Genomic DNA, 26461 nt, shown 5'->3' on the forward strand with positions numbered 1-26461 from the left:
TATAAGAGATACCTATACCAAGGGATGAGATTATGACACAAAGACAGCTTGGATGTCTGGAGTGGGGGTTGGGGATGGGGTGGGGATGAGGGGAATAGCTACCAGTTTGAATGAACACATGGAAAAACTATACAATCACTATGTCCAATCCTGGGGGGGTCATGCAAACTTTAAAGAAGCTTGCAGTAAAGTTTGAATTCACCTAGATCATACATCAGGACACAATCCATTGCGGATTATTATTATTTTACCTGGCTAAATTAACTGACTTTAACTTTACAAATTAGCTAAGATTTGAAATGTATGTTTATGGTGTGTGTGTGTGTGTGTGTGTGTGTGTGTGTGTGTGTGTGTGAATGCGAGTGTTTATGTATGTATGTATGTATGTATGTACGTACGTATGTATGTATGTATGTATGTATGTATGTATGTATGTATGTATGTATGTATGTATGTATGTATGTATGTATGTATGTATGTATGTATGTATGTGTTTATATCTTATATTCAAAACTTGCATGGCATATTTTGTTGCAACAACTTAGGGGACATGAAGACAAGCGAGTAAACATCATAGTTAAAGATCATTTGAGTTTTCTTTTCATTTCATATTAAAATTTCTATTGCTATCGTAATTGTTTGTAGAGAAAATTTATTAAAAGTGGAATCCCCCTTTTGTTATATGAAAAAAGACTGAAGCTCTACTGTTACCATTGCAAAAATCTGAACACTACACAAGACAGGCTATGTCGGAGATATAAAACAGTCTGATTGGCTGAGAGAATTCTAACTCTAAGGAGCACCTGCTCAAGGACCAATCAGAAACTTGCTAGCTTTAATCATGTGGTTTTTATGAGTGGTAACATCCTTTGCGGTTAGTATAAACCGTAATTAAAAGTTGATGAAGGTGTAAAATCAAGAAATGGGCAGTAAGATTTGAGTGTAGTTTTGAGAACTACGATAAGTTTCATTTCTCTGAAGGCTTGCTCACAAAAAAATGGTGTCTTGTCAAGTAATCCAGAAGAACTGCACAGCTGAGAGCTTTATGTGTCTGAAAACAGTCTTTGATATGGGGATTACATAACACGAAGTGGGCCGATACCAGGCACTCTTCATCATATATCACTTATATTAACTAGGTTTATTACTACTCCTATGAACTGAATAGTCTTGGAGTAGAACTGAAGGTAAGTCCGACTATACTAACTCTATAGGGTAATAACGCCATATCAAAATTTATGTTGCATCTGATATGGTGACTGTAACATCATCCCTGTATCACTTTTTTGTAATTTATACTTGTAAATTCATCTACTACGACGTCCACCCTTCCACTCGTTGTCTTTTTGACGGGGGATCTTTATCTACCACTAGTCCTCTGTTTGTCTGAGTCTGATAACTCATTTCACCACCCCGCGTGTCTTCTCGATCACTCCCCCCAAATGGTGACGCTGATGCTGAACTGCAGTGACTGTTACGACTTGGTGAGGTTGCTGTGTCATGTGGTGTGCAGCGGCCGGCGTTCGGATTTAACTGGTGTTTGTCTCGTTGTGGGGAAATCGGTTCACTTTTTATACCAATAGATCGGTCTGTCATCAATAGTCCTTGGGAGGTACTTGGGTTTGGTGTGCCAGATCTGGAAACAGCAACCAGTATAGAAGTCAACATCAGATTTACAGTGTATTATATCTCATATCACTGGTGCTAAAATGGGCAACTTAAAGGCCAAAGATTCAATGCCAGGTTCTCACATTAGCACTGTAATTTAGTGTGTATGTAAATTCATAGAAGTATGTTGAAGTGTGTATGTAAATTCATAGAAGTGTGTTGAGGTGTATGTGTATGTAAATTCACAGAAGTGTGTCGAGTTGTATGTGTGTATGTAGATTCATAGAAGTATGTTGAGGTGTATATGTGTATGTAACTTCATAGAAGTATGTTGAGGTAACAGTATATTCATCAGATCTAGTGTACATTGATGAAAATCTTAGTAGGTAAAGCTGCTGCTATTTGTATTGTTATGTCTATTTATCTGTGTCAATGTTTTCATTTTGTCTATGAGATACAGTACAAAAGACAGGATGTGCAATATACTTACCCTATACCAGCTGCTTGTACAGCAGCAGACAGCGGGTGTTGATGCTGCCAAGCTGACACTGCACTAAGGGGTAACGTCCCCGGTGAGTTGAAATTAGACAACTGGGCTAGATCAGCAGTGCTCAAATTAAAATCTCCTGGGGATAAAAAAAGCATGGTCAGTTCTTGTTTATATGGAACAAAGCTGTGACAAGGTTTGGTGTCAACATGTCGAGAATATGATGCTAAATAAAGGACAGCGTTTCAGAATAGCGACTTGTGATGATGTTGAGTTTCACTATGTTTCCACAGGAGCATGTATTATTCACCAACCTAATATAGTGACATTATTATAATGATCATTATACCATGCATATGTCAAGTTGAACAAAAAATATGGAATATGTACTCTGGCCGTTTTACGTCACGACAATGATCGTCTATGTCATAACGTGTGTCTACATCACTGGTTCTGCTGTGTTCAAAATGTGAATCAAAACGTTCAAAATTGCCATTACTTTCCCCGATTTTTCTTTGATATTACTGAGGCTCGTATAATTATGTTATTCTCCAATATTTTTCTTCATTCAGACGGAAAATATAGTACTCGTGAGCTAAGCATTGTCACAGTGACAAAGGCACCTTAGGTCACTCATATTTTCTTGGCTAAACGAAGAAAAATATTGGGGTATAACATCTAAATAATTCTACATACTGTACTCCCGTAGTTTGTGACCATTGCCAAGGGTTTAATAGCTAGTCAGTTTAAACCTAGCAGCACACAATGAACACATGTATAAATGTAGTCCACTAAGTACCAGTATAGTTTGTGCATTATTTCCCAACATGGTAACTCAACTAAACTGACTTTCAAGTGAGTCTGAGACAGTTCTACCCTAGCAGTCACACAATAAACATGTGACAGTGCTAGTTTGACAAATACAAAATGTAGTTGGTAACTCAACCCAACAAACTTTCACTACTCAGAGATTTAGCTAGTCAGTTCCAGCCAATAAACACATGTACAGTTCTAAGTCCACAAATACCAGTGTAGACTGGTACATTGTTTCCTACCTAACTAGGCAACTCAATCCAACATGGCTTTCACTCCCCTAAGACTTCTCAGATCACACAACTATTTCCATGAACATAGATAAAAAGTTCTCACCTGTTTGAAAGGCTGTAGGCATCGCGGACGGATAGTTAGGAATTCCTGCAGGGTTACTCGGTGTCGCCAAAGATACAGTCGGGGTTGCGAGGGATTGGTTTGGATTAGCAAGGCCTATGCCAGTCTTGAAATGAAAACAAATCAACATACTTTTGTAAGACCAAGATACTGTTATACTTCAAGTCATTTACGATGTCTATTTTTTTGGGATTGTATTTTGACAGTGTTTGAATTAAACAGATTTTCACAATCAACTAAATAACTTTTTTGCAACCAAACCTACAGTATATTCATTAAAAGTCCAGTAGCAAGTCTGTACGGCCCAGTTTGGGTTAGGATTAAAACTCAGGTGTGAAATTAAGTGTCTGGCACAGCCTTAGAAAGTTTAGTCCAGAAAAATCTTTATGGCCAACATTGACAAGATACAATGTAACACTACTGCAAGAATCTGGAACTGAAACTCTGGCCCTTTTTTACTTGTACTGATGCATGCCATATTAACAGAGAATATTTCTCTTACCACCATGCCTGCTCTGCTGGCAGGTATTACCACTTTGAGTTGAGGTCTTGCAGTCGTTGGAGATTGCTTTGTCATGGCTTTGGTGACAAGACCAGAAGGACCAACAGGAGATGCTCTTGCCGGGTTGCCATAACTACTTCCTGATGATGAAGATGTGGATATTGTATAATTAGACAAGAAATTCAATCACCATCTATTTTTTCACATTCAATATTTCAAATACATATTTCAACATGTGAGCTACGTGGTGATTTCTAAATGTTTCCTTTTTATGTATAAATTAATACATTTCTTTAGCATGTAACACAAAGGACAGTAACCATGTATAATAGAGTATAACATTAAATGTGAATGACGTATGTAACTGAAGCATAGCTCATGTGAATGAAGCAATGAATAGCTTAATACTGTCATGGAGAAACTTGAATTTCTTGTGCTCTAAATAACAACTTTGCTTTGTGATAGTTTAGTATCATTGCCAGTCGGTGAAATGTATCCACTATGTACACAGCAAACAATACTGATTCCTGATTGGTTGCTCAGCAGGTGTGTGCTAGCTTTCCTGATTGGATGAGCCAATGTGAAAGCACCAATGTAAGTGAAAGAACACATGCTCACCTGTTGTACCAGTGCCAGCACTGGTACTTTCAACCCCTGATGAGCCATCATTGAGGGTAGTACCTACATGCATAACACATGCACAGACAAAACACCAGAATTACAATCACATGCACCAAACAATGAGTGACAAACCAATCACAAGCAACTATCCCTCACTTTCTCCCCCTACTGTGTGCCCACGTGTATGTTTTGGAGTGTTGGTATCCATTGTATTTTAAGCAAGCAAAAGATTCAAATTGCTATACAAATTCACCAAAGTGTTGTTTTTTTCACATCACCATCTTTTAGAAATATATACCCAGTATTTCAATGCAAATCTAATAGCATGTACACATTATCATATTCTTCACTTCATTTTCTACTCATAAATTGACAAGATAAATTGACAATGAATTGTCAAATAACTACAGACTCAGCTTAGACACTTAACAGAAACTTTACACGGTCTTTGTTCTAAACATCTTAATGAGTCTGATTTCATAATTCTATGATCAATAAATAAGCCAAGATTTTTTCAAGTGAAGAGAGATTTTTCGAGCTAAAAGTGACATGACTTACTTGGTGGACCACTGCTTGATGGTCGTTGAGGATGTGCCATGTTGCCAACTGGACTGACTGAGTTCCTTGTGAGCTGATGTTGGTGGGGTGGTTGTAGCAAACTACTTGTATTGGGATTATAACCAGCCATGTTGTTAGCCTGAGAGATTGGTACACTTACTGGCATAGCATGTGGATAACTGTTAGATGTTGGGATTCCCTGCTGGACATGGATAGATAATAATCAGTCAGTATGGAAGTCACTGCACTGTTTTAATCTATGACAAAACTGGAACTTTTAGTAATCACGGTACCTCAATATCAGTTCTAATATTTACAAATTGTATGACATACATACATGCATGCATACATGCATGCATGCATGCATGCATGCATGCATGCATGCATACATACATACATACATACATACATACATACATACATACATACATACATACATACATACATACATACATACATACATACATACATACATACATACATACATACATACATACATACATACATACATACATACATACATACATACATACATACATACATACATACATACATACATACATACATACATACATACATACATACATACACACACACACACAGACTGATTAATACGGAGGCTGACATACAGAAATTGCAATATCTAGATGCTTACCCTAGCCATAGTATTTCTCTGCATCATCATTTCAAATTCTTCGTTTATTTTGGAGTATTTAGCTTCTGTACGAGGGGTTAACTGGAAACCTTCGCCATCTGGGTCTGGGCTTTCACATCCTTTATTCTCTTTCTTGTTCAAGTGCTGTAATCAATATCAAACCTGGTGAGTTACATGGCGAGTTACATGGTGTGTTACATGCTGCAAAGCGATTACTCCAGGAAATACATGTAACACACAAATTTGTGCAGACGATACATACAGTTTGATATTGAGGTAGGGTGTGTACAGTCATGCATTATGATTTATAGTTGAACTCACATAACTAGGATGATGAAATTTAGTATCACCATATTACGCCAATTATAAGACGATATTGCACACATACTAAAATGGCTGGCATTGTTTACACCAATGCTACAGACAGATAAATAGACAGATAAAGACATATACCCGCACCCAAACAGTCTGTCATGTTCACTCATACATACAAAACATGCACAGATTGAATTATGCACACCCAGTTACAGTAAACTCCATTTTTCATGAGTTTTATAGTCATTACTTTCAACATGCAGTACAACTGTTGTTTTATTGTGTAGGGTATTATTATTAAGATAATATCTATTGTTGTACGACAGCTTGCTAGGGGTCAATAATCGGTTAATCCATCCAACTGTTGAATTATCCAGTTGTCCACATGGATACTAAATATCTGGGCACCATCAGGGCCATCATCTGGTCTCTGTGATGGTTGGGGTTGCATATCCAACATTACACCATATGGATTCCTATTTCTCTACATGGCCACTAGAGGGCACACCATCCAACCCAAGGTCACTTCATGTTTATTCATGAAATGTTTTCTAAAGACAGCAGCTTTACCTTTCTAGTGATATTATTAGCCAGAAATTATAGTTTCTGGACCATTACAAATGTAATTTATACTTGAAGAATATTGGCAATTTATGAGGGACACTGTAAAACAGATGTTTTCTTTTATTTTCAAAGCTCATGGTTGTTAGAAAGTAAAATGAATGCAGCACAATGGACCACAATATTGCTATTCTTTTAACTACCAGTACAAATACAAATAAAAAAAAATGACATTACTCATTACTCAGCTGGATAGTCATCAACAACTGACGAACAAAAACGGATTAGTACAAACGGTGGAATTCTAAAACACATATAAAAAAAAAAAACATCTCTGAGGGCAAAACACCACTTTGAATTAGCTTTCTTGCTTAACCTTGACAGGTTGATATTGATAACTTTATCTATCGTCTCCAGTGAAATGACCCCAGATGAGAGGTCATGAACAAACTATCATGTTTGACTAATTACGTGAAATGACTAGCACGCTTTGAGCACACTCTGACGCTGCAGTATCACCAGTTTCTAATTAAATCTTAATCATGGGCCATGATGACTTGCCACAGGAGTGTCATGAAGACACTGGACTTTGTAGCCGAACAACTTGAGCAGAAAATTAGAAGTTGGCCAAAACGTGCTCTACTGTGTGCCGAATCAATAGATGCACATCCTGTGTAATCAACAAATATGATGGGACGGGTACACTTTCACTTTACATTGTGATTGGGGTCAGAATAATCCAGCCAGTGGGTGTCTCTTTTTTTTTTAATCACAGACTGTCCCATTTATGAAGAATGCCTCTCTCAGCTCTAGAATTCATCAATTAGTATCAGATCTCCAGACTGTTTGACCTTACAGGATTCCATTCTTGCTCATCAACTGTAACTCCCTGAATACTTGGCGATGAGATCTACAGCTCTACTAGTACTAACATGTGTTTTACTCTTTCTATGAATATCATTTGAAGTAAACTGAGGGTAAGAGTATCCCTGGAAGTGTAAATATCATCAAAATATATTAACCCCTTCAATACTGAAAACATTCCCGCCAAAATTGTGTGGACAAAATTCTTGTTTTATGTAAGTTTTTGGCATATATCAACTTCATTTTAGACTGGAATTAAAGAAATGTTACTTCTTAATAAAGTAATATTATTGTAATTATAAAAATATTCATACAAATTGGGTCTCCATATTATTTAAAACTCGTCTCTAGTCATGAAAGGGTTAATATTCACGAGGGCAAAGTGATACGAATTCTGTACATCTAAAGAGGGCAATCAATGTTTTACCAAGAGCTCAACAAGAGATAGAGAGGGGGAAAAACGGTTAAAATTGACACTGTTTACCCTAATATGGTTAAATAATTTGTCACACACTATGGCGATAACAACCTAGGCAACCAAAATATGTAATGCCTATGTACAGTTGTTCAAAACACTTACAGTAAAATTAGGTTACATCTAAACAAACATTGCTGAGTACTACTGTGTTACAGCTGTACAAGAACTTTACACATAGGTATTTTTTTTTATCAAATCAGCTTTTGAATTTGTTTTATTTTCACTGAATCTAATTCCTGGTGACTTGCTTTGTTTGTTTTTTTGGTCCTATCAAGTTCTAAAACAGTTACTGGATGACAAGTTGGCACTAATACTCCTCTGAGGTAACTACCTAATGTTGGACCTAATGTATCAATTTTCACTGCTTACTTACAAAAGCAGAAACCAAAGAACCCCCCCCCCCAATTTCTTTTCAGTTGAATCAATGGAGGAAAACGCAGGCTGCAGAGACAAGCCATCAACTCACACAAGATAATATGCTAGTGGGATATAATATCTGCCATGATTTACAGTAAGGATGAACTTTTCCCCCCAGACATTAATGGTATCGCAGAGTAATTCATCACATATAATTTCTAAAAATATTATGATAAATTACTTTTGTAAATTATATTGGAGATATGATCTAGCCTACAAAGCTATTTGTACTGTAAATTTAAAGACAGTTTTGAAAATGAGCCAAAAACAAAGTCATACATCAAGATGTATGTTCCTTCTAAGCTGTCGCCTATACACACAGCTCAATGTTTATGTTTGATGTAGTAAATCCCGGAACAACTGCGGTTTACTTCTATGGAAGTGGCATGGATCGACATTCCAAACAGCTTTGAAACTAGGACGTGAGGAAATACATCTTGTTCACTGTTAATTCAATGAGAACGACCATTTATCAGTCCAAGCAACGATTTAATTCCCCTGAGCACACGTCATTAATTTCCAACACTAAAAGTATGCCATATTTGATCAGCCTTTTCCCACTCTCTTGCTATTCACTGATGACTTCAACGTCTTGTGTTACAAGTACATTCTATTTTTAACTCAAGACTGCTATATTTAGCAGCAGACTTATTTTAGCTCACTGTAAGTCTATTTTAGGAAATGTGTTCAAAGGGTTTATTTGCCTGACACTGCATAAGGGATTACGTCTCCTGGCAACCGAGTACCCGGTACTACTTTTCAATAACGTCACAACAGATCCCAAATGGATTTCTTAGCAATATTGATTTAACATGAATTATTTTCTCAGATTTTTGTCCAGACAAACAGCCTTCTAATTTAAATAATGAAGGGAATTGCACACACAAAAATGTCTAAAACTAATACATGGAAAAAGAAATGTAATTCTTTTCTTTTTTTTAAAATTCAAACTACACCACAATTTGAAGTTCTTTCCTAGACTAAAACTGTTCGTGTGGTAGAACAGAATCATCAAATTAAATATTTCATAATTATCTGGGTAAATGTCAGGTTATTAAATATTTTATTATATCAATCATAGACAGGACAAAGAAAAATAAATGAATTCACCAAAACCACAAACAGAAGATATGGCATGTCATCTCAGTTAATACATTTTCTAAATTTAAGACTCAGCCTTCCTTTGAAGTTTGATAAACCAAGATACTAAAAGAAAAAAACATTTCTGTAAAGTATGACAAATGGAAACTTGCTTAAATACTTTCTGCTTACAATAAATTATTCAACTTAGACTCAAGTTAGAGACTGTATTGCTTTTGTCTGAACTCAATTTGTTCACGTGATTATCACAACTTGTGTTGTTATTACATATTTATATCTATAATATGGAGTTGGTGTATTACATACCACATAGACTGTAATATACCAAAATAGATATGATAAATATGTTTTTGCACGGAACAACCGAGAGGAGGAATCTAATAAAATGCAGACTCCATGAATATCATGATGACGCCATAATTTCAAGGGAAAGCCTAGTGATGTGGGGAGGGGGTGTTTTGGAAAATTTTACATAATTTTGTATTAAATTCAATTTTACGTTGGTATTTGAGTGGGATATTGTGTAATCTGACAAAAGTCATATTCTACTACTGGTACTTCATATTGCATCATCAGGTTATTATCTCAGCAAAAAATTCACACAGGTCAGAGGAATTTTGTTGCTTTTATGTATATTATATAATTTCTGGGATGGGGAATTGTGTTCTATGGTTGCAAAGATTTCCAGTGGGTTTACAAATGTGTGTGTATGCATATGTGTACACGATGTGTGTATGTATGTATGTATGTATGTGTATGTGTATGTGTATGTATGTATGTATGTATGTGTGTGTGTACATACGTATGTACGTACTTACGTGTGTGTGTGTGTGTGTGGGTAGGAGGCATGGGTGAGAGGGGGGGGGGCGGACAAGGAGACAAGAACAAGGATTTCGTATTGAAGTGAATGTAGAATATAAAGGAGCACTCATTCTAAGTAATTGAAACATCAACTTTGTATACCATTTATAAACTGCAAACACAGTAAATTATTTTTAGTGTGAATATAGTGGCATGTGTTGAAAGTACTGTCCACCAGAAGGTCCTACGTGCATGGAGTCTACCACAGCCTACAACTTTAGATAGACCACAGCCTACAACATTAGATTGCTGGAGGGCGGCACACTTGCTGTATTCTAATGGTTATGGATGCTTTACTCTAGTTCACAAATCTCATTCATATGTCTTTCTCATTTGACAAAAGACCACCCAATCGGAATTCTCACATAAATCAAAACAACTAAAATTATAACCACAAAGCAGTATACCACATTTTTTCCCCATGTGGCCCTTTACTGTGTGTTGCCTTCATAGTTAAACTTGTTTCAACTTGCTGGCAGGGAAAGTAGCATATGGTATATTTTAACAACAAAGGGCAATATATCATCAATATTACTTTTAATTTTTATCTTCTATAACACTGCTACTGAAGCAATACTAATTTTTTCCAACAGTTTTAAACTCCGAGACTTGACAAGAAGAACTCGAGCACACAAAATGTTGATTTCACCATACCCTTTTTTGCCTAACTAGCGTGTTTGGATACTCTTTACATGTACCTAAAATTGCCTCTGACCAGATAACAAACTACTGATTAAGCTTCATTCAATATACCATTTTCATTAAAATGAAGGCCCACTGACTTGAAATACTCATCTGCCGATTTCATGTTGAAATTTCGAGAATGTGCAGCGTGTTCTTGTCAGCCAAAACATGACATTAAACGAGTTATTAGTTTTAGGTCAAATTTCTGAAATGATGTAAGAAAAGAAAGTATTTACGGAAACTTGATTTATAAGGGAGCTTACACTTACAAAGTATACAGTATTATAATTATCAACTGGATCAAGTACGTATGTACACAATTTTATATGCAATATGCCACTTAGGCAAACACAAAAAAAATGTTTGTTTCCAATACGATGACTTCAGAAAATAAGGTAGGTAGGTCAGGATTTTACTTTATTTTTTTTAATTCCTTTGATCCAAAGACAAGATAGCCATTGGTCACAATACTTCTGTAACAGTTGATGAGGTGTACAAGAAGTAAATAAAGACAATTCTGTGATTCAGAAGTAGACGAACACAATATGTAGACTGTGCTGTTATAGGCTGATATTGTTTCTCTCTGGAATATAATTTTTTAGAAAAAAAAGTAACCGAAGATACTTTGGGAAGAAAATCTACTGGGAAATAGAAGTAAATTGTCATAATTTTATCTGTTTGCATGTAAAAAATGGTTGGCGGCTTAAACTAGGGTTGGTTTGGTTACTGGAAACATACTATTTTTTTTATTTGGCCTTAGTAATATATGTCTAACTGTATTAAGTATGTGCGTGTGTACATATGCATTCTTTGAAGTGTGAAACTGATTTATAACTCTATCAGATTCAATACTAATAAACCTGGGTGGTGTAATTTGAAGAAAGTAGACTGCATTATTAAAAGTTGTTATAATTACAGCATAGTTAAAGAATGATCACCTTCCAATTTGCAAGTCTGGTGTTAGTCCGATGTTAACTCTCCTGGTTAGCATTGGGTTGGCCCAGTGTACTGGTGTAGGAAATACCCTTCAGACTGGCCAACATAATGCTGGTGAAGTGCTAATGCTTGTCTGGTGTTAGTCTGATGTTAACTTTCCTGGATAACATTGGTCACTAGCACACAGCTAGCCTAATAGTTTACAATGAATGGGTCTCATCAAAATTTAGACTATAAGGTAAGATGTAATACGTCAAGTCCTTCAGCTCTAACGCAGGGTGTCATTTGACAAGGAGTACATCAGAGTATGCTACACTGAACCATACTACAATGCACCATGGGAACAAATTGCCCTCGAAAATCTAACTTTCTTCTATTCTCTCCAAACTTTATCAAACTTAACCACATGACAGCTTGTCCTGGTCCTCTTGGAATAATAAAAGAAATTTGAGGGTCCACCATCTTGTTTTCAAGGAAATCATCAATACTTTATTTTCCCATAGACTTAAAAACAGTATTCGGTGGCCATATTGGATTCTAAAATGACTAAATCATTTTGACCCCTAACTCTAATTAAAAAATTTGTATGGTAACCCTTGAATTTTTCATTGTAATTTTCTTGATTTTCTTATAAAGAGTTCATTTCAAGTCACATTCTATATGAAGACAAACATAAAATATGTCAAACTTATTCTCAAATAGTTTGGTTTTGTGAATAAACAGAATGCAATTTGCAAATCTTTTTGTCAACCTACCCTAAACTGTACAAAAGTGAGTGAATCACACTGTACTGTCTAATCAAAAACCAAATGGGAATTTTAACATTTCAAATACATTTATGTTTTTTTGAACATGAAAGAATTACATGAAAATAAGTACGAAAGAAAGTGACTTTATTCAGCTCTACCTTTCCTGATAATGTATCAAACTTGACGAGAACAGTGTGAGTATTTAAACACACAGAAGACGACAACACTTGCGTTACATACCAGTAAGTCGTACACACACCAGTAATAAAAAAAACATCAATGCCTAGTTTGATGCCCAATGTCATATCTATTGTTCACATCAAGGTTGTATATCATGTATTAGTACCACACAACATTGCAACATGTGTCGTACTGAAAGCATTGAAGGTTGGAGCAAAATGTCAATCTTTTGTTGACATGATTACTTCCTTCCCCATTTTGATCAGTAATAAATGCTATACACTGTCTCCACAATTGCTCTCTTTTGTTTGGGTTACTATTGTGCTTAAATAGGGAGGGCAGAACATGGTAGTTTTTTCATAATGCTTTTCTAATTTTCAGACTCCTGTTCAGAGCTACCAATGTGAGTACTGAGCACAGTACTTTTCTCTTGGTAAAGTGATGCATATCAGATGTTTGCCACTTTCATCAATCCTGTACATCTACAGGCCATATATCTTTAGTTCTAACTTCTATCTGCTCTAACTCTGTCAACCTGATATCCTAAGACACAATTTTCAAGTATTTATTTTGAATGTTTCTATTTTTCACCCTCAAATATGGCTTAAATTAAATCCATATACACACTCCTGCAACAACATTCCATGGCGTGCGCACACACACACACACACACACACACTCTCTCCCTCCCCTTCCTCCAATCACACATATGCACTCACATACACACTATTTATATTTATTTTATTAAATACACACACACACGCATGCACGCACACATACACACATGTACGCACGCACACACACACACACACAGCATACAGTAACAACAGATGGACTTTCCTTGTCTTTTCTCCTACCTCCAGTCATACTCTCAGACAGACACAGACACAGATACCACATGTCCTTATATATTTGTCTTTCACTACAAATATTTCATGCAATACAGTCACAATGTCCTCTATTACATAATTATGACATTGTAATACTTGACCAAATGTACGATGATTTATGACAAATTGAATTAATATCTATTGTTCAGATACACCAGTTTATGTAATCAAATTTATGAATATTGTTCTAGTTTTCATAACTATAACAATTCTATTCCCTTGATATCATGTGGGTTATGTAGATATACAATAATTCAAAGGCTGTAGCAGGCAAGCTGACATTTCTATGCACCCTGTCTTTCAACATATCACAATAAATAAACAATCAAACTATGCTGTTTCAAAAATATTCTCACATTGTCATTATAATTTCCCATTTTATATTTGTATTGGTGAATGATATCATATCTATACTTTTACATGGACACAGGACTTGGTACTTAGAAGTAATGTATACTGCTATTACTACGATGTAATATTGAATAAACAGTTAGATGTTATTCCCCAATATTTTTATTCATTCAGCCAAGGAAAATATGAGTTACCTAAGGGGTCTTTGTCCCTATGAGTCCCTTAGGTCATGATTATTTTCCGGTTGAAGGAAGACAAACATTGGAGAATAACATGATTATACCACGCCACTAATATCAAAGAAAAGTAACGTTTTGCCTCATATTTTGAACACAGCAGAACCAGTGACACAGACACACATTATTGTGATGTAGAACGACCAGAGTATAAATTCCATATTTTTGGCTTATGCACAATACAATCTTGTATTCAGAAATGATAATTTGTATGAAATATTCAATCACCAATATTTCTCTTCATTTGAGATGCTTTGGGAAGGCTGTAAACTTTTTTGACATGTTTATACACTATTTGAATTAAAATTAATGATTCATTTATTGTTAATGTTGTCATAATGGTTTGCTGTGCACAATATATTATTTGTGTTTTGATAAAAGACAGCACACAATCATACCTTTGTATCTCCGCTAAACTACCTGAGTGTTTTTATGCTAGGGGTAGAACTCCAGTAACAGAGATAGGAATATCTGATAAAAGTTGCATAACTTTGTACCATAGTTTTGGTGGGCAATTTCCCAACTTACCTACTTACAACCCTAAGTGGTTGTTGAATGGGGCAAGAAAGAATGCTACATACTGGTTAAAACATCTCATCTAAAGAATTTATGACAATTTTCCCAACTTGCTCCTTCCTCCCACCACCACCCACCAACAGTTTAGCACACACTATTTCACCCTATCAATGTTGCTTAACACACAGATTGGAAATTGACTGAGCCAAGTTTGCACTCTCCTTAAATAGGAAGCCAGTTTTAATTGCTTGATCAACACTCCATCAGAACATCTTTCTTTCTACTAAGCTGCAACCTTGAATGGTAGTTTTAGCACATATTTGTACTATAGCCATAACTGAACACATACGGCCAATTCTGAAAGTCACATTGTATTTCACCTGGGGCATTTCATCTCAAGTCATGGAATATCAAATTTATTACCAGTTTTATAGGTTTTTTGTGAAAGTCACATTCGACTGCTAAACCATGCCGTTAGCCATTAAACATGAATAGATGGTAAACAGTGTCTACCCTTTCCTTTTCAACTTACCAAAAATAAATGGTTTGGTTGATACGGGATAGCAATGGAATAACAAAGACTGTTCCGTGCTACCCTCTTTTTTTTACTTCTATAACTTTCACTAACAATGACTACAACTGCAACTACATTAACCACATGGTTAGCAAGGAAGGTCCACTGCACGACAAAATACAATACCACATAATTGAGTTGTGTCATATTGCTCCCCCCTGTGTCTTAATTTAGAACACTTTCACTGTTTTTGCTGGTTTCAAAGTTTTACAAGTCAAATAAGAAGACTGATACACTTCTTAAACAAATAAAGTCCAATGTTGGAGCCATGACTTGGAATAAATTTGCTCTTTTTTATTTCATTTTTAAGAGTCAATTAACTTGAACAATGCATTTAATAACATGGTTGCTGGCTGCCATTATGGCACTTTTAAAACTTGTTCATTATCTGGTTTAGGAACGGTAGTTTGATCACTGTTAGAACACCAAATGGGTCTTAATCCTCTAAACTTTATTACCCGACAATTCTTGAATGTTCTAAGGTGTCTGTCACATCCTTGAGGTTGAATGGTAGGAAAGGAAGGATAGAGTTACAATTTGTTCTGTTTTTTTATGTCTCCACTGAGGGAAATACAGGCCTATCACTCTATTGCTCCCCTCCAAAACAATGTATTTCTAAGCACAAAACCATTCAATTATTCTGCATTAGTACACACATATCCCTATGAGAAATGCAACCGCTAACTGAACACACCCAAACACTTAGGGACAAAGGATGAGTGAACGATATAAACTGGGACATGACGTTGGGGTTTGGGTGACAAAAACAAAGGTGATAAGTTCAAGAACTGTTGTATTTTTGGGAGAATTCAACTGTTCCAAACAATTCTGATATGACATGTTTTGAGTGAATACGCTATTGTTGAGCTGCTTCCGAGCATTGCACGCTTTGACTTTCTGAAACTATTGTCTCGCAAACAAGCAAACTTGAAAGCAAACAAACTGCATCAGGGTACTTTGAAACGTGCACAAGGCTATTTGATGATTTTCATTCTTGTTGCTTGAACAGTAGGAAATCAGTGATAGAAAAAAATAATGGCATTGCCTACCTCAATAATATCAGTGTTGGTTCTACTTTCGTGTGGTTCGTTGTACTCTGTGTACTTGAGTAGAACTTTGTCCATGTCTGTGCTGGCATATTGGAATAGTTTATTTGAGCTGTTGAAGATGATGAGCGCAATCTCACAGTCGCACAGGACACTCAATTCATACGCTTTCTTCATTAAACCAAATTTTCTTTTGGTGAAAGTAACCTGAACGAGAAAGGACAAAAAGATATAGAGAGGTACTTGTAACGTGCCATAGGGCATTGTGCAACCATATGGAGTGTCTACTTCTAGTTATACCGTCATGTAACATGGTAACGGTTGATAAACAAATGTACCTAACACCTAAACAACAATCAGAAATTAGTACTTTTGAAAACTAGAGACCCATCAACTTCTGTTCACGCATGAAAGTCTAAAGATCTGAAGCAATACATTGGTGTACATATTGTAGGAGGTGTCACTGTGTATATATATACGTAACTTGGTAGGAAAGAAAACTAGAGTAAGGAAGCTATGACAAGATGGATGGGCTTGTACAGTAACAACAAAAAACTTGAAGAAGTGCTGTTCAAATACAAATTTTGATAGGTTTGTTTGGACGGTAACAAATGCAAGTTCAGGCCATTACCAGCACAATAAGTCACCTGGAGTTGATCTCATTATGCTTTACAGCAACGTCACAAACTGTTTTGTATTCTGTAATCATAGCCCCTGTTTGGCTGACTGTAAAAACTCTGAACAATGGCGAGAACAAAAAGACAGCAAGGAAGGGGAAAAGCAATCGAATCAATGTACATACATACAAAACGCAGACACGTGGCACAGAGCTTACTGCCAAAACACATTTCATGGAGTGAAAACTTATACAATACATTGCGATGTTAAATTTGACTTGGCAAATCAATCTTTGGCAAACCTTTTGTGACCCCAACCATTCTAGGGGAACCCATTACACGTGTACGAAATAGTATAAACTTTAGTTGTCCAATTTACAACTGATGGTTATTACATAACATAAAACTCCTCCCGTTCATTGTCTTTACAATAGACAAAACCATTAAAAACCACCTTATATAATTGACTATTGTAGGATTATAGAAAGTGTCTGATGTTTATGTTTCCAACGATTTTATTACGACATGTATTTATTAGGACACATTTGCGTATTAACCAATTGACATCAAATTAGCCTTCTAGGTACAAAACAGACTCTTTTAAAAAAAAGACAAAATGTTGCTGCAAACAGCTGTCAGTATAAGGCAACCAAGTTCCAACATTTTCAACTACTTCATAGGGGCAAGATAAACACTGGGTAGTCTAAAGCAGCATAATGGTTGGAAAAGAAAGCAGGAATACTACAGAAGAGGTAATGAACCCCCATGTTTCCACCTGTTCATCATTTCATCCCTGGCTAACTTTCACACAATTGCAAACAGAATATTGCTCTATGGTTGAATATATTTCCATGCATTCAAAAATATGACTATCAACCAATCTGGTTCTTTTACTTGTTCAACTTTTGAACCGAGCCACTTCAGTTTGAATTCACTCAAAACTACTTCAGAACAGGCAATCACAAACAAGTGGACCTCCGGGAAATAAAAGTCTACACAATATACTCAATAATTTTTCACAGCGCAAGTTCCATGTATAAACAAATAACAACACTTTTTCTTAACTCTCCACTGAAAAGAGGAATTCTCAATTAGATTAAGTGCAAGCAAACCATGCCCCCACAAATATAACATCATCAGGTATCGATGCATTTAATTACTATATGTGGACGTTTAAAAATATAACCAATTATGAAAATTAAAGATAGAAAAAAGTAAAAATAAACCTTCATGATCTATTCCATAAAAAGAAAGAATAATATTTTTGAAAATATAAACAATTACTTTTCTGAAATATACATATATCATGCACATATATATATATATATGACACATACCTGTCGGTTTCTTTCATCGTTGATACGAGATATCTGGATTTTCTTTCGTCCCATTCTGTTCTGTCGGGGTGTTTCTTGATAAGCTATATTTGTTGTTGATGAGTATTCTACCTTATAGCATTACCCAATGACAGACCAAAGCCTGAAAGGCAGACAAAAATTACAAGTCCATTAATTAGTGTGTCTTTGTATATCCAGCCTAGCATGAAAGAAAGGCATCTTTTCAAGCTTGTTTCTAAACACAGACACATAGCCCTGATAATAAGATATGAAATGAGTAAAAATAACCAATTTAACAAAAATCTCAAATTAGAAACTCCTATATTTACCACAGTCGGTTCTCTGTGCGCAGGCATTAGCTGGAACTCGTTCCTACTAAGCAAAAATAGCTTGACTATGCCTCTTTTAAGTCAACTCTGGTGGTAAACATTTGCTGGTACACACTGTCAGCCAACTTCATGCCCTGGCAGCTGATCAGTATGCAAGGATCTCATGAATATTCATGCATACTAATGAGGCCTTCAACAAAATATACAGCTTTCTGACCAAGAGAGATGCTGGACACACAATATGGCACAGTGCATGATACCCTTACTTGTGCATCACTAGAACCGTGACAAAAAAAGATTAACTAGATGATAGATTCTAAGAACCCACATCATTCATCCACAGGACTTGGTGTCAATAGTTTGCACATTGGGTCATCTTGTATAGCTCATCTCACAGCCTACATTTAACTAAACGATGTGTTAGATCTACATCATAATTATTTTATTTGTGTCAGTCTCTTTACAGTTGCAAAAATAGCAGCTGTTAACTTTGTATTTAAACATCTTACCACAGTTTCAAGTTTCTACCAATTAATGCATATTTATCTTGAATTGATGTATAGATCTGATATATTTGTTGGTGTGAATTCTCAGAATTTTACACTGTTGGTATAGTGACCATGTTTTCAAGAAACTATGTTCATTGTGAAAAAAAAATTATGCTTGCTACATAAGCACAACATTCTTGAGAGGGGTACGCATCTCTTCTATATATGAAAAAATAAAATACACATGCACTTTGAACACCTTGTGGTTGTTTTGTTCAATGTATCACAGAATGGAAATATGACACTTGTACCTTGGCTTCACACCTGCAGATATACAACACCCTATCAACTATCTGTGCATTGGCTGAAGTTACGAAAACAGGTGCTGTGAGATTAACATATCTCACAGCCACACCTGATCTCATGATAATATTTTGTCTGTGTATTTTCTTCCATATTTTATTATCCATATTTTGCAACCAAACAGATATGTAGAAGATGTCAGTGTCAGTTTTCTGGAAGAAGTTGTCATAAATCTCTTTGTTTACCCTAGACATAGCATCAAACAGATTATAAGTTCAAGTAAGCCAGCTATGCTAAGCTTACATACTTTGTGCAAGTCCAGGAAACAAGTTCAATTTGAAATCAAGTTAAAGGGTCTTTTACAAAACAGTAGCAGCCTAGACAATCCTGTGAAACTCAAACTTCAGATGGGCAATATATACAAAAGCTAATGCTTTATGCTGAATGAAATCAGAACGATATATATTTAAGGGTATACAGCTTTCATACATTTAAACTCTTTACTAATAATTCTCATCAGACATATTCCCCCTTTCCGTCATAATATTAAGTAGCACACATAAATGTTATTCTTTGTTGGCAACTTTATTCTTTCAAGTTATTTGACAATGTGTTGTTTTCAAATTTGAAATATAAAGTTCCAATCTCTAAATTTCTGTGACAATTGCAAAAAAAATTTTATGATTTGTATATATCTTCCAGTGTGGTATTTTAATTATTGATTATCTTCAGTTATAACTTATACATTAGTTTTTACCTTCAAAGTTTTAAATTACTCTCTGCATAATTCATTTGCAGTAGAGATATTTTTCGGAGAGGTTTGGCAAAATTTATTTATATCTTTATAAAATTTATCCGATACTATAGAAACAACAAATTTTACTAAGGTAAAAAATTCTTGGCACATCAGTGAGGTTGAACACTTTTACTTATGACAAACTGAATGTGTTAACTTTTCATATTCCAATTTTTTTGAAAAAATATTTTGGCTGTCTTGAAAGCAAGTCAGAGTCAGTGTCTTGTTGAGACAATTCACTTATTTGTTTTTTCCTAAAATGGAAGGGGGGGGGGGTAATTTTTTTTTACAAAATAGTAGGGTGACAACTATCACAATATATTTTCATTAATTTATTATACTTTCTATAATCATAGTTATATTCCCAAATTAAATTGCCATATTTACAGAAATTGTAACTTTTCCTTGTCATTCTCTACAACCTTTTCAGTTCCACACTTTGGCAAAAATATTTTATTTACATAAACAATGAATGTATTATCCCAGTAGATAATTTTAAACAATTTATCGTAATGTTTATTTCCTTTCATCACCTTTTTAGTCATAGACATATATATATATTCCAGTAACCTACAAAAATTGAAACTGATACCATTTCGGATCCTATCTAGTTTCAAAGACCCAAAATGTTATATTGTGTTGCCAAAATATCTTACACTCGGGTTACAAAAGCTTGCCAACGGAAAATGCAGCGAAGCAACCCTCACAAAGTTATCCTCAGTATAATAATAACAACATCATGTTGGTGGTAGCGTGTGACAGAAGTTTCTATTTCTGTATTCTCTCTTTTGCTGTTTGTTCTTGCACCCTCATATTTCCATGGCTAATTTATTAGAAAGCGGAGACATAAGCACCGCGACAAGTGTATAGGCTTTGGGACAACACACACAATGGCTTTATTTTTGGGTGGAACACCCTCAAAATTTCACCTTAACATCACAATTTCACACAACACCAGCCTCCTTACTTGGCTATGATTATTTATTAATAACTACAAAACAAACATAATTAATCTGGAAATCATACCCAGTAACAAATCATCTCATTTTTTTACTAACATAATTATAGTAATTAGGACAGTGGAAAAAATCATAAAATGACATGTGTAGCTCTTTCTGGGTCCAATTTTTCTAAAAATATTTTCTCTAAACTTTTGCTTCATGTTTTTTTTTTCTGGTTTGTCCCTTTAATTAAAGAAGACTGCAGCAAACTATGTTTTAACTTTTGGTCATTTTTTTAAATATTTGTACTTCGTTTATATTACAGAAGATTTAATTACGTACTATGAATGTTACAAGCCTGTCACTGCTCTCAGTAATTAGTGATAATTTGTGCTACAAAATTTATCAAGAATATTCATTTCGCAAAGAAAATATTTTTCAGGTTTCGTAGTCAAATTACAAATCAACATACATTTCTATATCAGACTACAACGAAATGAGAAACTTTCTCATTATTACACTTCTCTATTGCCATGACGATAACTTAAGCCTGAAAGTGATAAGCTAAGCAAAATTTTTTCTAAAATTGTTGTATTGTCTATAAATTTTCTTTGAATTTTGAACAAGAGGAAAAGTTACCAAGTTTTTCATCCCAAAATTTAAATTAAAACATTAACCTTGCAAATAAGGAAAAACTATGAACTTTTATGATCAAACTGTTAAATTTCAGTCTTGCATAAATTTCTGACAAAAAATTTCAATGGAGGAACAATAAACTGCAAATATAAAATGTACACATAATCTGTGATTCTACACTTAGCAAAGGTTCTACGTAATTCACAGATTCAAGACACTCATATACAGAACAACACAAGCAATACACCTTATGGGTGCATATCCTACATATACAAATATCTCACAAACTGAGAGATGACTTGCAAATACAAAATCTTGTTTACATATAACATGTGGATCCATACAAAGTAAAGTTTCTATTAGGTTTCCAGATTGCAGGAGATCTGTTCCAAAATCAACGAAAGCAATACACTTGATGGCAGTTTCACTGTCCACATCTCAGATTGAAATGTCAATCACAATAACCACCACTAGTAAGTGGTAGATGTTATTTAGATGGGACATAAAAATGATATCAAAGCTTTGGAAAAATGCAGTCTTGGTAACCAGGTTTCCTTGTGTATACTTATTTAGACTCAATCACATTTATCATTCTGACAAGCACCAAAAATAAGTTTAAACAAGTATTTTGTATGTGTATTCTGTATGCTAACTTTAGATGCAAATCTTAGATACAGGCTGTGTTGCTTTTTATAACTTTGTGTCGGATAAATAAAGCTAAATATAACAAAAAAAAGCATAGCACACTAATATACACAACACACACACTTAAATATAGGTTCACTGCCTGTGTTCTCGCAAAGGTTTTTTAAACATTGAGTATTTCAAAATTAGAAAATAGGCTGCAGTCACAGGGGCACGTGACTGTGGGTTTTATCAGAAAAAAAGTTGAAAAAAAAGTTACTTTTAACTTTCATGAAATGATCGCAATTCATTTCAGTTGCTTTTGATCAAGCAAAGCAGTACTTGTATGACTGAGCAAGGGTTAATATGCTTATTCAAGTTATTGCACTTTTTTTATCTTCATTTCTCTATCTATTTCTAAGCCTTACACCTCCTTATTTGTATCATTTTCACAGATTACAACTAATAAAAGATTCATGAAATGTTTCATTTCATTACGTTATAGTAATGGGTACAAAAATACAAGTTGCGAGGTGATTCTACATAGTACCAGGTATGAGAAGCTTAGTTGAAGATAAAATCTACATAGCTACAAACACGGAAGTTCTGATTTTCCCAGCGTCCATTGTGTATTCAACATAGTGGCAATTTTGAGTGATACTCAAGGTAAGAATCAGTGGTGCTGTACAAATTCTTTTGATTGATTGATTAATTGATACATTTGAATTAAAGTTGATACACTTGGGATTGTACACTTATTGCTGTCAAGTACTTTATGAAAAATTGTGTCCTGTATCATTGGTGGTAATAATTGGTCATACCATGCCTAGTCGATTTCTGCTTCCTAAAATTGAAAATACGTATTCATATAGCCATTTTTCTGAGAAGAATGAGTTGACGGACCAACATGGAAAATTTCATTGATCAATTCCACAGGAGTTACCAAAAAACATTTCTACTGTAGGGATGTCCTATTCTAAACACACAAACAATCCCAATATGAACACCTTCACATTAACATTAACATATTCTGTACAAACTACAACATACAGTATTTCAAGAAAGCCACCTGACCACTACTCATTTTTTTATCCAATTCTTACGTTACAGTATGCTGATGGAGGGAGTTACTTCATGTACATGTACATGCACTTGTACTGGGATCATTCGTATGTTTAGAATAGGACATCCCTACGGTAGAAAAAGTTTTTCCAAACACTCCCCTGGGGTGCACAAGTAGCGTGCACTTCTCTCCCCCTACTTTTGAAACTTAGTGAAGCCCCTGGTACCCGTTACTAAATCGATCAGGCTCTTAACTAATATTTGTTACCTACATTCCTGCAAACCAGACACGACACAAATAATACAGGAGACATGTTTGACTAAATTTATCATTTATAAGATTACAAAACTGACAAGTAAAGTGTGTAGGTTTCCTAGAATGGCTGTATTAATTAACTATTATTTCACCTGATATTTATAATCATAAAATAAACTTGCTGAAGTTCGCATTGGTCTTTCAAGTTATAAACAAACACTTCCATAGTGGAGCATTAGATGAAAACTCTCATTAACAAATTCAATTAACTGAAGTAGACTTAAATTCAAGAGGATACAGCATGCCGACAGTTGGGAAATTAGGAGAAGAGGAAGTCGTTGACTAAAAAAAAAAGGAGGCTAAATTTGCAGTGATGTGTACTCAGATGGCGAAGCATGCATCACTGTTAATACTTACTCATCTCATTACAAATGTATGTATCTTGGTTAGCTTGGTAAAAGAGGACAGAGATGTTATTATAATATAAATCTATAACATAATCTGTAAACGATACCACAAATAGCAAAATAGTTGAAAATGTATAATTTGTCAACTTTTTAGAATCTCAGCAAAATTCATGAATCTTTCAAAATACATTCATAAAAGTTATTAACTTCATTCCTGTTAACTTTTAACCCAAATCCCCAGAATAAAATAAATGTACATATGCTGAATACCATCATAAACATATTGTCAAGATTTAGCTTAATAAGTAACTGAAAATAAACAGCAAACAACATTATGACGACTACTCAATTATGAATCATATTTTACAACAATCACACTCTCATAATTCATCCAAAATGTTTTTCCTGTTATGATACCAAAGTATCACCTCATTGGTAGCTTCAGTCCGACCAGATTATTACTTAGTCACTTTTATAAATACACCTGTGGAATTTGTTTATACACAGACTGAGAGCTTTATAAATCCTCATAACGCTTGTCAATGGCTGTCAATTAAATATGTATTTTTTCTGATGTACTTTTTTTAATTAATCACTACATGAAGTAAATATGTCCGGTAAGGATCTGGAACACAGGCTGTTTGAATAGTCTCATAATGTCAAAATGCATCTATACTTATACAATTCATGATGGATGTCTGGACTTGTCATAAATAATGATCATATCAATATGTGGTAGCAATGTAGTCGGTGTTTGTTATTTTATGATCACACATACCTACATTTGCACAATGTAGAAATTACACATCAACTGCGTTACCAATGCAATACTTTAGTTATTTCATATTCATATCGATGTAAAATTTTCAAAGAAAGTGGGCTAACATTATTATGTAACAGTGTGCTTGCTAAGGGCAGTAAGTAGGCAAAATCTAAGAGGTGGAGGGGGGGGGGGGAGCACTCTGGATTGTAGACTCTATGAGGATGATGAAACACTGACATTTTTACCCTTTCTCCCTATTATGTTACCAGGGTTCCCCAACCTTAGCAAAAAACACTGCATAATGCTTTTTTACGACTATAATGAATAAACTCAGTAATTTTCAAGAAACTTGTATTTTCATAATCATATTTATAGTTTTTGGGAGTTGAATTTCAAATGTTGAATATAGACAGACACCTGTTCTTGGGCTATGTATGTACACGTATAGTTTACAATGGAAGGTGTCTTCTCAAATAGCAGAATGCAGTTGACTTTCTGCGTTTACTAGTCATCCTTCTATACCTGCTGACACTGAAAATAACCATGTATTAGTAGACCAATATTCAATCGAAATGTACAGCTAAGGCGAAAAAAATTAATTTAGTATTTCCGATACCATGGCCTTTAAAAATAGAGTACGTAGGTCGGGATTTTATTTTATTTCATCTTATTTTATTTTATCTTTACCTTTTTGATTGTTTTCATTTTTGAAAAATATTGTCTCAACCCAAAAGCAAACAAAATGTCAGTCAGTATACCCCTTCTGTGATAATCTGATGAAACATGTACAGACATCACTGTGGAAACAAAACAGACGTGCATGGAGGTCAAGAAGACAAAGAGTTTCTTAACTTTTTGTTTTAAATGTTTAAAAAAATATTTAGGGTCGGCAGCTTAAAATAGGGTCAATTGGGTTTCATATTGGAAACACATTTTCTTTTGCCTAATATTAATGTGCATATGTTTCCCATCCACTATGACTATCTGTGGTGTATATTGCAAACAATTATTATGTATGGACATGTTTTCCCTAAGTTTGAACTTAATTGACTTCAGACACAAAACTGATGGATGAAACAAAAGATTCAGAAAAATAACTACACAAAGACCCACAAAGAAGCAGAACAAAAAATATCATCCATTCAGGTTCATCACATGGTAAAATGAACCTTACACTATGTAATATAATCCACACTGCCAAATTTGTGAAATGGGTGGAATTCACACACATGATATTAAATTACAACTGTACAAATCATCCATATCTCCAGTAACATGCAGTTTCACTATTATAAATTTTGCATGATACAAAAGCTCTCCCTATGGCAAGGTAAAATGGGGTTTGAAAAATGAAAAGACACATTGTTGTTTTTATCTCTATTGGGTATACATTGCCCACCTTATCTGGCCAGACTCTGCATTGTACAGTGAGCTACCTGTTTTGCATATTTTAAATAGATATATTGCAAAAAGACATGGTATATCTATATTTGGCACCAAGAAAATTTGTGAAGGCAAGCGGATCATGATGCTGGGGTAAAATAA

At 34.8% G+C, this 26461-nt stretch overlaps 1 protein-coding gene across 1 annotated transcript in view; it reads right to left on the bottom strand.

Moving 5' to 3' along the window:
• Positions 1-491: 491 nt before the first annotated feature.
• Positions 492-26461, bottom strand: part of LOC144443272 (myocyte-specific enhancer factor 2C-like) — a 37643-nt gene continuing 11673 nt past the window's right edge. Inside the window, exons 2-10 of the mRNA XM_078132711.1 lie at positions 18312-18453; positions 16361-16564; positions 5599-5742; positions 4944-5145; positions 4319-4445; positions 3765-3921; positions 3245-3368; positions 2099-2234; positions 492-1636 (exon numbers count right to left, since the gene is read on the bottom strand). Of these exons, the coding sequence (XP_077988837.1) occupies positions 1315-1636; positions 2099-2234; positions 3245-3368; positions 3765-3921; positions 4319-4445; positions 4944-5145; positions 5599-5742; positions 16361-16564; positions 18312-18365 (1470 nt within the window). The 5' untranslated portion in view covers positions 18366-18453 and the 3' untranslated portion in view covers positions 492-1314. The remainder of the gene's footprint in view (positions 1637-2098; positions 2235-3244; positions 3369-3764; positions 3922-4318; positions 4446-4943; positions 5146-5598; positions 5743-16360; positions 16565-18311; positions 18454-26461) is intronic.

The sequence above is a fragment of the Glandiceps talaboti genome, chromosome 12, assembly GCF_964340395.1.
Source record: "Glandiceps talaboti chromosome 12, keGlaTala1.1, whole genome shotgun sequence".
In the NCBI taxonomy this organism is placed as follows: domain Eukaryota; kingdom Metazoa; phylum Hemichordata; class Enteropneusta; family Spengelidae; genus Glandiceps; species Glandiceps talaboti.